The 15,425-nt window shown below is 29.1% G+C and overlaps 3 protein-coding genes across 3 annotated transcripts; all 3 read right to left on the bottom strand.

Moving 5' to 3' along the window:
* Positions 1-1,183: 1,183 nt before the first annotated feature.
* Positions 1,184-2,717, bottom strand: NT4 (nucleoside transporter 4, putative; the record flags this gene model as incomplete). Its single annotated transcript, XM_029008680.1, has 2 exons — positions 1,184-1,608; positions 1,784-2,717. The coding sequence occupies 2 exons, from the start codon at positions 2,715-2,717 to the stop codon at positions 1,184-1,186; spliced, it is 1,359 nt and encodes a 452-aa protein (XP_028860216.1).
* Positions 2,718-4,663: 1,946 nt separating this feature from the next.
* PmUG01_02020300 (conserved Plasmodium protein, unknown function) lies at positions 4,664-7,180 on the bottom strand (the record flags this gene model as incomplete). The annotated part of the gene is made up of 1 exon (XM_029008679.1): positions 4,664-7,180. One exon carries the CDS (start codon positions 7,178-7,180, stop codon positions 4,664-4,666), a length of 2,517 nt encoding a protein of 838 aa, XP_028860215.1.
* A 3,109-nt stretch (positions 7,181-10,289) lies between these two features.
* On the bottom strand, positions 10,290-15,285 carry PmUG01_02020200 (zinc-carboxypeptidase, putative; the record flags this gene model as incomplete). The annotated part of the gene is made up of 2 exons (XM_029008678.1): positions 10,290-10,628; positions 10,696-15,285. The coding sequence occupies 2 exons, from the start codon at positions 15,283-15,285 to the stop codon at positions 10,290-10,292; spliced, it is 4,929 nt and encodes a 1,642-aa protein (XP_028860214.1).
* Between the last annotated feature and the right edge of the window lie 140 nt (positions 15,286-15,425).

The following is a 15,425-nucleotide window of genomic DNA, read 5'->3' as shown; positions in this document are numbered from 1 at the left end:
TGTTATGAGATTGTTATATGGACATCATACCATTGTTATTAGATCTCTATACGACCAATGTGTGCACTTTAAAAAAAAAAGAAAAAAAAAGAAAAAAAAAAGAGGAACTTTTAAATATATCTTGTAAAAATAAAAAATTGGAAATACAGCAAATATCATAATTTTTCAACGGACAAATAATTTACTCTTTACAGTACACTATACGATACACTTAAAGTTTTTATATAGTTATCGTGAATTAATTGAATATGGTCAATATTCATTTTGTACGTAATGTAAACATCCTTTTCCTTTCTCCTATATATATATTACCACTGCCCATGGGAATATATATGACAGTTCAGTAGGGGAATTCAAATAATAATAAAATTCGCACAAAAAATTAGAAGGAAAAAGAAAAAAAAAAAACTGCACAGGACAGGATACCACAACACAGAATATTTAATGCTAATAAAACTTTAAAATTGTAGTCTTACTTTTTTATACTTTTACGTACATATACACTTACATATATGCACGTACACACGTTTATATAAACACATATACATATATCCCAATTAAAATACCCACATTTATATACCCACATTCATATACCTACATTTATATACCCACATTCATATACCCACATTTATATACCCACATTTATATACCCACATTTGTATGTATACTCTTTGTCTGGCTTAACTGTACCATTTCAAGGATCAAATTGAATGCACATATTTTTGTTTTACATACATTTTTAATTAAATCACATATGACTAAGAAAAACTAGGAAGAGATGGTTAATTAAGTTCGCTGCTGTCACAAAAATATACATATATATATATATATATATATATATATATATATATATATATATATATATATATATATGCATGTACATGTACACATACACATGTACACAAACGCTTGTGCATATGTGCATACCCATACATATATGTAGCAATGGTGTAAACATTTTAAAAGATAAAAAAATTTAAATATAAAATAAATGTGCATTAAAAATATACATATAACAATTTAAAAACATAAAAAACTTCCCTGAGGTGATGGAAAAAAGGAAAAAAAAAAAAAAAAAAAGCTGATACTTGGTTGTGAATGCGCGCAGGCGTGAATACATCCACGCGTGCGTATACGTACATACATACATAGATAAAATGACAATGGGTCCATAAAATAGATTTTATAAATTTATTATAGCGCGACAAAACCAAGGCGCTAAAGCGAAACTCATTAAAAGAGAAAGAGCACAAAAAGAAGATGACACGGCAATATTTTTTTCTTTTTTATCTGATTCTTCAAAACATTCATGTATTCTTGCATAGCTTATATTAATGAGTGATCCGTTTGTAGCCCCTAGTATAAATATAACCAATGATACAAAAGAATTTGAATACATAAATGCATCTTCTTTTAAGTTTTTTATTTTAAGAGCTAAACCTAATAAAACAACTCTGATCAAACATAATATCACTACATACTTTTGCTTGAAAAAGTTAAATGCGGTTAAATATACTGTCACTAATAGACTGAATATAAGGTCGCTACTCTGGTATAAAAACATGAACAAATATTTAAGGTATACGCCCTTGTTCAGCTTGTTGGGAACTGTAAATGGGGAAAAAAAAAAAAAAAATTGAAAAGTATTTGTACATAAATGAAAAGAGGTATGCACAGGACGAAAGCAAATACAACGTACACACATGCACCAGTATATACATGCACCCATACACACATTAACATCTGCTCCATTAAGCACGCAAAATTGCAGATTTTCTCTTACTCATGTGCGGGTATATTGTAGACGATATGAAAATGGAAAAGGATATGGGTATAATGCAAGTGTAATAATATCTGATTAGCTGAGCACCATGAAAAATGTTGGTACAATTAAACATGTTCTTTAAATTGACAAATTTGTTTTTCAAAATTGTGATAATAGATACGGATTCGTCTACTTTTTCACTAGTACTATTGATAATATTTGAGCTTTTTTTTTTCTTGTTCCCTTTTTCCACTTCGCTCAATTGTGTGGTATTATTATTATTAGTACTACTACAATCTTTGTTTCCACCTTTACACATAGATGCTTCTATTATTTGTCGTTGATTCATAAAGTAAGGGGAGCTAAATTGTACAAAGATAATATATACAATTATACAGAATTCAATTAATACAATGGTGCCTATTGACATGCATATAGCATTATAATACGATTTCGTATTTCCATCTTCTATAGTAAAGTAAGACATAATCAAATTAATAACAAAGAAAAACAAAGCACTAAAACTAATACCACTAATCATATATCCATTTACTTTTATCGGCATCAGTAACGAATATTTTGTACATGCTGAATACAAGTATCCAATAAATAGTCCAATAATACCACATATAAAATATATATAATATTTGGACGCTTTGCATATACATATGAGTACTAATAAAACTAATAAATTAAGAGTATTCAAAGAATTAAATATGATAATAGCTTTAAATGATGTACTTTCAAATGTTAACTGAAAAAGGGATGATACTATCATACATCCAGAAACTATACCCATCACTATCACAAATATTTCTTCATTATATAAATGATTTATTAAAAAAGAAACGTTAACTATAACATGCGATGGTAAACTTAAAAGTAATCCTATAAAAAAAAAGATGGCTCTTATTTTACCTTCTTCACCTGGTAGTAATTTTACTTCATCCATTTTTTTCAAAAGCTTAAAGCGATACTGTTATACCGAAAAGCACGTACGTATGTATGTACATACATTCATATGTAAATACATATATATACATATATGCATATATATATGTACGTACGGAAGTATATATGTATATATGAGTGTACATATATATTAGTGTTCGTATATATTAGTGTACGTATAAATGAGTGTACATATATATTAGTGTACATATATATTAGTGTTCATATATATTAGTATACGTATATATGAGTGTACGTATTTATATGTAATGATAGCACTGTAATATTTAAAAACGCTTAACAAGCATGTGTAGAATTAAGCCCTATTTATAAATGGGAAAAAAAAAAAAAATATTCGTTTGAAAAAAGATAGGTGTAATAATAAATGTAATAGTGTTTCTTTTTTAAAAAAATAAAATGTATATTCAAAAAAATTTTTAAATTGAAAAACAGAAAAATTAGCTATGTTACAGATAAATGGAAAGTAAAAAGTCACAAGTGAAACTTGAAAAGAGAAAAATGAAAAGTGAAAAGTGAAAAGTGAAAAGAGAGACTTTAAAAGTGAAAAGTCAAAAGAATGGTTATTCAAAAAGGTTTATAATATATACCTTAAAAAAAGGAGAGGGGGTTGGTAAAAGGAAGAAAATGCAAAGTATTTTCACAGAAATATATATGAAAACAAAAAAACAAAAAGCAGCACAAGGAGAAGAAGCACCAACTAGCTTAAGAGGAGAAGATGGGCATTACGCTAAGGTGAACACTGAAGAGCATTAAAAAAAAAAAAAAATTACAAGTCCAAAGATGATGAAAATTTACGAAGATACTAAAAGTGTATGTTAGAAGTGCACAGATATAGTGAAAATGCCCAGATATATTTAAAGCGCAGAAAATAACAAGAACAAAAAAATGTTTAAAATGAAACAAATATCGAAGATACAAAAAAATACTAATAGTACAAATCGAACATGATAAAAAAGAAAAAATTAATAAATTCGCAAAAAGGAACTTCCGTGAAAGGTGATAACATTTATTTTTTTTATTTTTATATATATATATATATTTTTTTTTTTTTTTTGTATTTTTTCTTCTTTTTGTTTACGATTTTTGGTTATATAACGAATAAATAACAACACATGTTTTATGTTCTTATTGTAATTTAACACTTGGTATTATTTTTTTTTACTAAATACATAAAAAGGTCACTACAAAAAACAACATTCTTATATGTGCATAATATGTGAGCTTTGGCAAAGGACCTTTTCATTTCTCTCATGCTTAGTTTTTCCACAACAGTATTCCTTTTTATCCAAACGAAAACTACGTGGACGTGTTGGCCTATGTATATATGTGTACATGAGCATGAATGCCCATATGCATATAGATAATTTATATATATATATATATATGGGAGTTATTTTTCCTCCTGCTAATTTTTGGCATTCAGCTAAATTGGTAGAAAACTCCACCTCTATTCGGGGCTCAAGGAGGGGATAATATTTTTTCGTTTATTCGATATGTTTCGTTTGAGCAAAAAAAAAAAAAAAAAAAAATTGCACTAAAATGAATCAAATAAACAAAATTATACTAGGATAAACAAACGGAAAGGAAATTTCGGTAAAACAAAACCAAACAAAATTAAATTTGCAAAAAGTAAGATATGCAAGCTTGCACAAATTAGGGGTTAACATATTTTTTTCAGAAGGGGCACAATCGGTTATAACTAATAATATGAACAACAAAATATTGTGAAAATAAAACTCCAAATATGTTTCTTTTAGTGAGGATATGATGGATGATATAGTGCATCAGTGGAGTGTATCTGTGCAGTTACATATATACGCGCAAATACTTACACACAAAGATTTACGAACAGATATATGATTAATTATAACATCATGCTGTAACTTTTTACCCGTGGATTTCTGCACGAGCAGCAGGGGACCAACCCTACTGATCACAACTTGTGAAGAAAACAGAATTAACTGCATTAAAAAATATAGTCATATTTAAATTATTTTCCTTAATATGTTTATACAACTGCTTCAAGTATTTTTCTTTATAAATTCTCTGTAATTTTCGAATGAGCAAAAAATCATCTTTTGTTAAAAAGGGTAGTAGGGCACAATAATCTGCGTATGGATTCTGTATATTAAAATTTTTATTAATTGATACAGGTACAATTTTCGTGTCATACAGAATTTCGTAAATCTCCTGAAACTGGTCTTGTTTCGTTAAGGCACCTGTGGACGGGGGGCCACTACACACAGCAGCATTAACAAGGGGCGTGGGCACAAAAGCGGCTTGTTCCGTTTTCCATTCTCCACATACTCTTGTATTTACATCACTATCTTGGGCATTATTCAGGGAAAGATCTTTATCTGGTTTTTCCCTTAATAGGGAAAAATTTTTCTTTCCATCATCCTCAGTTCTGATAGTAGCAGTTGCACCTACATTTTTCATTTCATAGTTGTTAGGTCTACTACCATACTTAATGTAATTTTCTACATTCAATATAACATCACAGAATTTTTTTAAATCTAGAATAATTTCAATATTATTTTTTTTCTTAGCTTTTTGTCTTTTAGTATTAATAATATTATATAATGGTTGTTTTCTAGCTGGGAAAAAATATGTCTTTTCGTACTTATTGACATATTCAATTTGATATATATTACCATAATTTAATTTTTCTAAAATATTATCATCATTTTTATTTTCAACGATAAACCATTTCTTCAAAAAATTAAGTATAATCAATCTTCTCTTTTGAATTGTGCTACTTCCATTGTTATTTATGGTATCTTCATTTTTGCAATTACTTTTTTCACTAACAGTTGTAAATAAATCTTTTATGTAATAAACACCAATTATTGAATATGATGTTTCCCCCCCGACAAATGACATAGGCATAATATATATTTTATTTTCATTATATAATTTTTCATTTACTTCATCCGTTGAGTTTTCATTTTCACCACCACCTTCCCCATTTATGTTATTACTACATGTATCATTTTGTGTATTTCCTTTGCTCCTTTTTTCACTTTCGTTTTCTTTATTCCCTTGTATATCGTATCCAGATGGACGTGTTCTTGTCTCTTTTACTTTTTCCTTTGCGCAAGCCTTTGCATAATCATCATGCGTAGAATTTGCCATACGGTTAAAAGTGGCCGAATTATTCAGGTGGGGTTTCATATTTCCCATACTGTCATCGTGTTCATCATTACTGCCGTTAACACCTCCGCTAACACCTCCGCTAACACCTCCGCTAACATCTCCGCTAACACCTCCGCTACAATCACCACTCACCTGCACCCCCCCCGAGGCGTCTAGCTCCGACTTCCGTGTTACTTCTTTCCCCTTGATGTGCATCTGCTCATATATACATTTCACGTTCATCTTCTGTATTGCATCGAAAATGCAACTGTCGCAGTCGATGTATATCATATTATATTCCTTCATGCAATTTAATTTATTGCTTTCGATCAAATAAAGAAAGTGATTGAAAATTTTATTTTCTTCACTTTTTTCTGACACGTTCATATTTTTATTTGCATTTGAATAGAAAAATTTCTCTTTAATTATTTTGAAAAACTCACTGTCAAATAGGTTGCATGTAGTACTGTTGTTAACTGCACCGTTGTTAACTGCACCGTTGTTAACTGCACCGTTACTAACTACACTGCTACTAACTGCACTACTACTACTAACACTTGAGTAGTCAAAATTTTCTATTTTCAGTTTCTCAATAATCTTCATAAACTTGTTATTCCTCTCCTCCACGTTCATATTAAACACGTCTATATCGCTTCTTTCATACTGTAATTTTTTTAACGTTTGTTCCATTTTTTTATTTAAAATACAATGCTTTAAAATTCCATTGCATATAGGGCATCTTACAACAGTGCCCTTATTATTTAACAGAGACACATCAATAACGTTCCCTCTGTTCTCATTTTGTACTATCAATGTATTTAATATATAAAATAAAATACAGCTCTTACACACAGAATAACCACAATTATTATTACAAACAATAATATGAGATTCCACTAATATAAGATTACATAATTTGCAAAGAAATTCAGTAGGTATATTTACTTTTTGTTTTTCTTCTACATTTATTATTATTTCTTTTTTAGCTTTATGTGTTATATCTGTAACCGTACTCTTTTTTTTAACATCCCTATGAACTAGAATTTTTGTCCCATTATAAATCTTATCATCTGCATTCAAATATTTTATTTCATTTTCAGTACATTTATTACTGCTTAAATATTCATTCGTACCTTCTTCATCTTTGTATAATGAAAAGTATATATCAATCTTATTGTTATAATTGATATTGCTCTGTTTGCAAATAATGCTTTTTAATTCATTTACTAAAATGTAATTTTCATTCTTGTTTATTTCTAGAAGCCTCCACAGCGAGTGTTCACTAAAAAGCCTGTACTGTATATACATGATGTCCCAGCTTCAAATGTCCTAAGCACAAGTACATCGTGCAGTTTGCGCGCTTACATATGTACATGAATACATACAGCCGTACATATGTACATACTTATATAAGTACGCATTTATGCACGTATGTATTAATTTATTAAATGAGAAATGTACAGATGGGTAAAGAAAAGACGAGTGTTTTATAAAACCCCTTACATGTGCCTCATCTGTTCAGGCGCTTATAGGACATGAGCTGTTGGTACGAGTATGTTGAGCATGCTGTGCTTACTGCTACCACTTCTCATGTACGTGCACAATTATACGTGCATGAACATTTGTATATACGTGTTCATGTTTTGTACAGTTAAAACTTTTAAATCGACTGTAAAAAAGAAGCCGTGTAACTCTACGTATGTCGCAAAATGTATAAATCTGTAGTGGGTGGAAAGCGAAAATATTTACCACATGTTACTTATTATATTTAAAAAAAAAAAAAAAAAATATTCAGAAGTTATATATACCAATAAAAATTAGCACTATAGCGATTCGAATTTACTACTATTGCAATGATGTTACAATTCAAATATAAATTCTCTTAATGGTACGCACTGTTAAAAAAGAATTTGCCTCGTGCGTCGTTTATTCATTCTTATTTTTGCTCTGTCATTCCATTTTTTTCTCTTTTCATTCATTCATTTAGATATTTATTTATATGGTACCCGAAAAAAAGGTTAATGAAAATATCATCTAATTTTCGCTCAAATCCTTTTCACATATTTTTACGGAAAAGGTATCATTCATTTCCCCACGTGCAGATTTTTCAAATAGTTTATAAATAATTTTCATATAGTTTTTAAATAATTTTCAAATAATTTTCATATAGTTTTTAAATAATTTTCAAATAATTTTCATATAGTTTTTAAATAATTTTCAAATAATTTTCAAATAATTTTCATATAATTTTTAAATAATTTTCATATAGTTTTTAAATAATTTTCATATAGTTTTTAAATAATTTTCAAATAATTTTCATATAGTTTTTAAATAATTTTCAAATAATTTTCATATAGTTTTTAAATAATTTTCAAATAATTTTCATATAGTTTTTAAATCATTTTCGCGAACATCTTAAATACATGTATATATATTTTGTAAGAGGCACGTGCTCCATTCCTCTTTTTTTTTTTTTTTTTTCACTTTTACTTTTTAATATTTTTAGAGACGTTTTTACAATAATAACGGTCCTAAACTAACTGTATTTTTGTAGAGCGGTTATAACAGTACGTAATAAAAAATAAGTGCTTACGCTCATACGTAAGTAGTTACAAATATTTATTTGTACATGTAATACATATGCACATATACATATACACCCTTGTGAAATTTTCTTTTGATTTATAAATATTTTACATTTGCAATTATTACAAACGTTCATATATACACTTTCTTCATTTTTTAGTACTGCTAAAAATATTAACAGAATTTATGTAAAAGAAAAATAAAAGTGTAAATGAATATGTAAATGCATGTAGATGATCATGTAAATGGAAATAAAAAGCAAGTTACTAAAAAGAATTTTATGAAACTGTTAAAGCTGCAAGTTTCGACCAACCATAATACAACATTGCAACATTTAAAATATATTAGCAAAAATACCTTCACAGTAGTTGTACTTTACAAATATATGGTGGAGAAAATTATTTGCGCACACATAGACACAACAAATCAAATTAACAACAGGATCTTGTAATTACAATGAAATACAGATTAAAAGAAAATAAAACAAAAGAAAAGAAAAAAACAAAAAAACCTTTATTAATTCTTTTACTTTGTAAATTTATTACAAAATGACATGTACACACAAACGTTATTTGCATTCACTATTTTAGCTTTTTTTATTCGCATCATTACGCATGCTATGTTAATATGCGTACAATTTTTACGCATTTTACTTAAATTTTTTTTTACGTGAACGTGTACATGGATAGGGGGAGGTAACAAACGTACAAACTTGTGTGTATCAATCTACAAATCTATTTTGTTAACCCCCTTTTCAAATTTTGGTGAGTCTATTTTTCCAATAATGTATATGAGTAGGTATCTTTTTCACATTCGTATTAAATATTTGTTTACTGAATTTTTTTTTTTTTTTTCCCCTTCATTATTGCATTTTGTGTAAACTTTTTTAACAATGCTACCCTTTTTATGTGGAAAAGTTTGTACAACAATATTTCAAGTTTTATATTTTAAAATATTCTTTAATAAATAATAAATTATTTTTATGATTAACGATTAAGCTCATAATTCTGTCATTGCCACTGATGCTACTACTCCTACTACTACTCCTAAATCTACCGCTATCCAATTTGTGTAATTCCTTGCTACTATTTTTTATATTTACTTTTTTTTTCCTTGATATCCACTAACTTTTTTCCCCTTCACTAGTCTTTTTCTCCTTTTTGTTACTATATATTTCCCCTTCTTCCTATTATATTTTGCTTTTTCTTTCCCACCCAAATTATAGTCTTTACATTTGCTCAGCAATTTTGTGCTTTCCATGCGTCTTGATGGATTTTCCCCCTTTTCTGCACAAATGCCCCTTTCGTTTATAGAAACATTCCCTCTGTTATTGCCATCATTATCATCATCATCATTGTCATCCCCCCTATCACTATAGGATGCATATTTACTCATACAATAGTGTGCTTTCCCCTTTTTAATGGTTTTCTCTACATACCCTACATTAAAAGAAAAAAAATATTTCTTGTTGGTAATAAGTGTTACAGATTGTTCAAGCTTTACGAAATAGACTTTATTAAAATAATTACTCATTGCATACATGGCACTGTTTTTAATATATGAACTGTTAAGACTGCACCTACTACTGTCCTAGCTATACCTTGCGTTATTATTACTATTATAATTATTATAATTATATAATTATAATAATAATTATTATTTTTATTATTACTGTTACCTAATTTGTTTTTCCTCATAGGCCTAGTACCATCTCTACTGTTTAAGCTACTCATCTGTTGTGCTTTCAAAGAGTTCTTTTCTTTTTTATTCGCATCATTCGTTATACTGTTAATTTTTTTTTTTTTTTTTTTTCCTTTCCCTTTCTTCCATTTTAATCCATAATTTTACTTCCTCTAACTCTTGTAAATTCATCCTTACTAGAGGTATTATTTACTCTCGAAGTATCGTCCTCTTCCCTACGGCAATTATACCAATTGGTACTATGTCTATCAGTACCATTACTGAAATATTTTGAACTCAATTTTTCGCTAATCTTTGCGCTACTCGTGTCATCCATTTTTCCAATAATTTTCGAACTAATACATCTCTTAGTTATGGATAAACTTGTCCCTCCTGCGTAATAAACACTATTTGGTTTGTCCTCGTTGTTACAATATATTCTTTCCACCCCTCCATAATAACTCCTATTTTTTATTTCATTAATATCATTCTAATTTTTACCAGTGTGTTGCATTCTACTTTTATTGCTTCTTCTCTTGCTACTAAAATGGTGAGACCATATTGCTCAATTGTTCACTCTCTCTTATAATTGGTTTCCTAAATACTAACTTCCTTTCCTTATCAGTTATTTCCTTGCAAATTGTATATTTGTGATAATGAGTAATAAAATTCATAAACTTAAAAAGACTAATACCAAAACTAATACCCGTCATAAGTAAAAGATTCTCATCATAAAAAAAAAAATCATATTTACTTGGATCACATGCCAGATCATAGTCCTTATTTATAGTTCCCCTATGTTTGTCTTGTTCCTTTTCAACGTTATTAAATCCGTTTTCGTTTTTTTTTTTTATTTTGTCTTTTTCACTTAAGCATGCATAACAATTATTCCTACTGACGTTTTCATTAACATCGTCATATGTCTTATCATTATTTCCGATACTATCTATGGGAAATGAAAGATTTTCTTTTTTTTTTTTACAAAATTTGTTAAAATTTCCTGACCTGTTCATAATTCTTTTCCCAATATCGAAATTGCGGCAAAATTCATAATTTTTCTCCGAAAAAAAAGGATCCTCCTTTTTAACAGGATGCAAAAAGTTAAAATAGTGACCACAGTTATGGTCCAAGCTGTGATCGCAGCTACCATAGTTACCATAACTACTGTAGCTGTGGTCCATGATGGAATCCCTCTTTATTTGCACGCCTAACAGCGAAATTTCCAACGTGTAACTACAGTCAATTTTGAACTCCTTCCCACAGACATATCTTGCTATCCCACAATTTTCATTTTCTTCACTTTTAAATATGGTACGTTCAAGGGAAAACCAAGGAGTCGATTGGGAAAATATTCCGGGAAATATTTCAGCCAACTTTCTATTTTTTATGTACGTTTTTGTTTCCAAATTTCCATATAAGAAACAATTATATTTTCTTGAATGCTCATGAAAATCACAATAAAATATGATTTCCTTTGTTTTGCTAATTCTTTTCATCATCCATTTTACTGAATAGATAGTTGGGTGTAAATAATAAATGGGTATATTCCATTGCCTGTTCAGGTCAAACCCGTTTGAGCAATATCTATTATGTCCAAGTACTACTCCATCGATATTAAGCATTGGTATAATTATAAAAATGTAATTATTACGAAGAATATTGGCATATATACTATCTGATATGATGAAGGACAAAAAACCATGCATCACATAACTTGCATTTGTCTCTCCTGGATGCACCCTAGCAGTTAAAATAATTATTTTTTTTTCTTCTTTTTTTGAGTTACAAGATGATTCGCTGCGATGGGATGACTGTGATTGGGATGATTGTAATTGGGATGACTGTAATTGGGATGACTGTGATTGGGATGATTGTAATTGGGATGATTGTAATTGGAATGACTGTAATTGGGATGATTTCAATATGGACGACTGTATTGACTTCAATTCTACATTCGTTTTATTTCTCTTACCCTCATAATAAAACTTGTTTTTTAATAAACTCGGCAGTTCATTCATAAAACTGTTTGATCGTTTTCCGAGTTTTTCCGTGTCAATTTTCCCCAATACATCGCTATTCGAGGGGGGATGCTCCCCTCCCTTTTTTCCATTCATATCAAAAGGAAGCTTTTCTATGTAATCGTCGACACTTGAATGGTGACATAAATTATACAGACACCACTTTTCATTATGTTCGTCTCTACAGTCGATATTAATATTATTTGTACCACAACCTCTATTTGCGGTATTGTCGCTAAATCCGACATAACTCTTATATTTTCCAAAAGCCCTTATCCCTGTAATAACTCCCCCGTTATTGTTCACGTGGTTATCCTTACTGCTACTCCGATACTTGCATGTTTCATTTTTACCTGAACATTTTGTTTCGTTACATAGAGCACTGCACGATATGACATGTTCATTCTCAAATGCAGTTACACTCCTGATGTTTATATCACTTAGATTACATTTCTCATTATGCAGATCACTACGTAACTCACTTTGTAGATCACTACGTAACTCACTATGTAGATCACTACGTAACTCACTTTGCAGATCACTACGTAACTCACTTTGCAGATCACTACGTAACTCACTTTGTAAATCACTACATTTCTTGGTCCTTTCGTTGACCGAAGTAACGTATTTTTCCTTTTTTATATCATAATTTTCATCCTTTCCTTTTTCATTAAAAATTCTAATTTCATCATTAATATTACTTTTAACATCGTTATTAACATCACAATTGGTCGCACTTACGATACTACCCCTTGAGGGGTCGTTTTTTCCATCCCTCGTATTAAGTGTATCGTCTATATTATCATAATTTGTTATTGCCAAAAGGGGGCAATTAAATCCACAGCTTGTTTTACATAATGTCAAATCTAAATAATTAATATGTTTCTTTTCACTTACATAATTTTTTATGTATGTTAAATGCTGCATTAAATACGAATAAGTGTACGGATATGAACTAGCAAAATAAACAGTATCATATGTATAGGTAAAGTCATAACTAAACTGTAACGTATAAGTAGCATAACTTAAATTTTCCATACAATTCTTTTTTATATTAAAATATTTCGAAGTATTATTCTTTATATATTTAATATTATATGCAGTTCTTTCCCATTGTTTGTTTTCAAATTTATATTTACATTCAGAAAAAACTAAAGGAGAATGACCATCTTTATATATAAAAAAAGGTTTAGACATATTTGCTATCTTAAATTGAACAGTAAATGGTTTTTTTAATTTCTTACTATTACTAATGGCAAATTTATCAGAAAAATCCACTGCACATTTTACATTATCATAATGTATGTACTTGTCTTTATTTATTTCATATATAAATTTATTCATACATCTTTGCTTATTTAATTTTTTAATCAATTCGTTAGAGTAATACTCATCTGGAACAAGACTAGCACTAAAGTAAAACCACTGATTTTTTTTCTCATTCATTCTTATATCACTATTTAAAAATAAAGAATATACTTCTTTATTTTTTTCTTTCATCACATACTGCAAATTTGCACTTTCAAATTTTGAGTTAAAAATTACGCGCGATTTTAAAACATACAACTCTTTTGCCTTTTCTTCTTTCTGCTTGATATGAAGAACAAATTTGTAAGTATTTCCAGGTTCTTCCATGCAGTTAATCTGCTCTGCTTTATCGTAGACGGAAAATGTTAATGGTGCAGACGGTAGGGTTGACACTGAATATGGATTCAGTGAAAATGGTAATGGCCTCGACAGTGACCGTAGCGAATCCTGGCTTATCTTTTCCTCTATTTTTGTGTCTTCATTTTCCCTTAGTACTCTTTTCTCGTCCGTTTTGTCATTCTGTTCCTCAAAATTTTCCATTTTTTTTATTTCTTCCAATTTTTCGCAATTTTTTTCTTCCTCCTTAAGTAACATAATCAATTTGGAAGTACAACTACAACACCTGTTCATCAACCATTTGGAATAATCATCATTTGGATTGACTTTGGAAATATCATTTTTTTCTAACTGCGTATTGCCGTTTTGCACATCACTCTTATTACACCTTATGTAGCATGTGTCAACTGGTTCATGGTTTACACACAATTTTGATTCTATTCCTTTGCTTTCTTCCACTTTTCTTTTCTTATTTCGTATTATATGAAGGAGAAAATTGTCATGTTCATAAAAAGAAAGTTCATTTAATTTATATACCCCTTCTCGTATAGCATGAAAATTATAATTCAAAATATCATCAACATTTCTCATGCTTCTTAAAAACAAATCTCTGTTTTTCCAATTGGACTCTTTTACACAGTTCTTTAAAAATCCTTTTAAGTTATCAATTGGGATTAGACAACTCTCTTTCCTTTTACTACTGTCTTTTCCATTCGTGATAATTTCACCACTAATATTAATATCACCCATTCTATGTGTTCTCACTTCTCCTGTGTCTATTCCCTTCATACTCTTACACTTATGCTCATGATTATTATACCTTCCGTCATCCTCCCCCAAGCAATGAATTGCCGTTGGAATTTCTACATGTACATTTGTACCTTCATAAATCATCTTGAAGGATTCATGATATACCAAACATTCTGTGTCTCTGTAGTGATAACTCTTTTTACGGCCACTTTTACTATTGCTTTTACTACTAATTTTACTACTTCTTATACCGCTATTTATACCGCTATTTATACCGCTACTTATACCGCTACTTATACCGCTATTTATACCGCTACTTATACCGCTACTTATACCACTACTTATACCGCTACTTATAACGCTACTTATACCGCTTCTTTTACTACTGCCATTACTACTATTAATAGTTACATTCCTGTTATTCATATCACAATCTTTGCCTTTTCTTATATTTTCTACGGATTTACAATTTTTATGATCACCCTCTTTTTTCATAGCTCCTAGAGAGAATGTCGATCTGTATTTGTGTAAATATTTTTCTCCTTTTTTCTCCCCCCCATTTGTATTTTTATCATCATGTACTATTTGATTATCACCACTATTAACTAATTCACATAAGTTACTTCCCTCATTATTATTACCAGCACTTAAGAAATGAAATAAAGAAATAACACTATGGCTATTATAAGTAAAATTGTTAAGACTGTTGCTATCGTTTTCATCTTTAATAAACATTCTATTTTAAAAGAAAAAAACAAAATAATATTGCCATATACACATATATATGTATGTACAGATATAGGTACTGATGCTGATATTGCTATTTATTGATATATGATATATGCATACATAAATATATAAATATAATATATGCC

The sequence above is a fragment of the Plasmodium malariae genome, assembly GCF_900090045.1.
Source record: "Plasmodium malariae genome assembly, chromosome: 2".
Taxonomy (NCBI): Eukaryota; Apicomplexa; class Aconoidasida; order Haemosporida; family Plasmodiidae; genus Plasmodium; species Plasmodium malariae.
Note: the sequence above shows the minus strand (reverse complement) of the source record. Positions and strands in the feature narration are given on the sequence as shown.